This window comes from Sinocyclocheilus anshuiensis, unplaced genomic scaffold (assembly GCF_001515605.1).
Source record: "Sinocyclocheilus anshuiensis isolate Anshui unplaced genomic scaffold, SAMN03320099.WGS_v1.1 scaffold13, whole genome shotgun sequence".
Classification (NCBI taxonomy): Eukaryota; Metazoa; Chordata; class Actinopteri; order Cypriniformes; family Cyprinidae; genus Sinocyclocheilus; species Sinocyclocheilus anshuiensis.
The window spans coordinates 996,840-998,373 of NW_015538026.1; the positions used below are offsets into that span (position 1 = coordinate 996,840).

The 1,534-nt window shown below is 36.2% G+C and overlaps 1 protein-coding gene across 3 annotated transcripts in view; it reads left to right on the forward strand.

Moving 5' to 3' along the window:
- Nucleotides 1-1,534, forward strand: part of LOC107679171 (guanine nucleotide-binding protein G(k) subunit alpha-like) — a 20,020-nt gene that overhangs the window by 10,251 nt on the left and 8,235 nt on the right. For all 3 annotated transcript variants that reach the window (XR_001633012.1, XR_001633013.1, XM_016474664.1), the window contains exon 3: nt 403-544. Coding sequence is in view for 1 of the 3 variants with exons in the window: in XM_016474664.1 (XP_016330150.1) it covers nt 403-544 (142 nt within the window). In the remaining 2 variants the exon portion in view is untranslated. The remainder of the gene's footprint in view (nt 1-402; nt 545-1,534) is intronic.

Here is a 1,534-nt window from a genome sequence, read left to right on the forward strand (position 1 = left end):
TTTGATGATCTGAAACATTAAAGTGTGACAAACATGCAAAAAAATAAGAAATCAGGAAGGGGGCCAACACTTTTTCACCCCACTGTATATATAATTTATTATATATTAATTATTAGTACATATATAAAAAATAATATAATTAATAATTGTAATCCAAATAAATCATTGTATGTAATAAATATTTTATACTAAAATGTGTATAGAAATGAATGATTATATGGCCCATGTATATACTTCTTGAACTGAATTTTTTGGTTTGTGCAGGACCACCATCAGAATTAAAAGTCTGCCCGTGCACACAGCTTAGAGGGAACGTTGCTTGCAGTTATTATTGGATCTTGTTGATGTAATTGTTTTGTTTGATGTGCAGTAGATGTCATTATCTGATTTGCTTTACTTAAGGATCATTCATGAAGATGGCTACTCAGATGAGGAGTGCAAGCAGTATAAAGTTGTGGTTTATAGCAACACTATTCAGTCCATCATCGCCATTATCAGGGCCATGGGCCGCTTAAAGATCGACTTTGGGGATCCTGCAAGAGCGGTAACATAAATACATTTAAAACGCACACAGAATTGCCCATAAGCAATCATGTATTACTTCTCTCGTCTAGACTGGTCGTCTAGTGCTGGAATTTGAGTACAGTGATGCCTGTAAAATTCACCCTCTGGTCAACCCAAACAGAGTTTAGTACATGGAAAAATTTACTATTTCTAAATACACTAAGAATCCAGTGATGTTTTCCCACAGTGTTATTCACCAAATGAACAAGGAAGAATGATATTTAAACTTATTTATATTCAGGAATATACATAGAAATAAATAGCATTATCTACCCATATATGTTTTAAAGGGGTCATATGATGTTGCTAAAAAGAACATTATTTTGTGTATTTAGTGTAATGAAATGTTTATGCGGTTTAAGGTTCATTAAGGTTAAAGGAAAACACATACTTTAATTTTCCACATACTGTACATTATTGTTTCTCTTCTATGCCCCGCCTTTCTGAAACACGTCGATTTTTACAAAGCTCATCGGTCTGAAAAGCGAGGTGTGCTCTGATTGGCCAGCTATCCAGTGCGATGTGATTGGCCGAATACCTCAAGCGTGTGACGGAAATGTTACGCCCCAACCATACTGTGATGCCGTGTCCCGGCCGGAGCGAAGAGACAAAAACATTAAAACCCATTATAAACGAGGCATTTGTTGCATCCAGTGGGGACATAATTACGGATTATAATGATTTATACTGTCTTTTTACGCGTTGCGTTGCATTGCACAGCATAAACATAAAACCATGTCTGCATTTGTGATCGGAGAAATGACAAACAACAAGCGCTACTCTACACTGCTCAAAACTCGCATTTGAATCGTCAGTGGCAAATTCTTTAAATATGAAAAACTTACTTACAATCTGAGTCAGAACAGCCGGCATTGTACTCTCCCAGGAAACAGTCCTCCATAAAATGCGCTGCACACATCTGAATATTTGGGTTGAACTGTTCTGGAACAGTGTTGTAAATACAACTTAA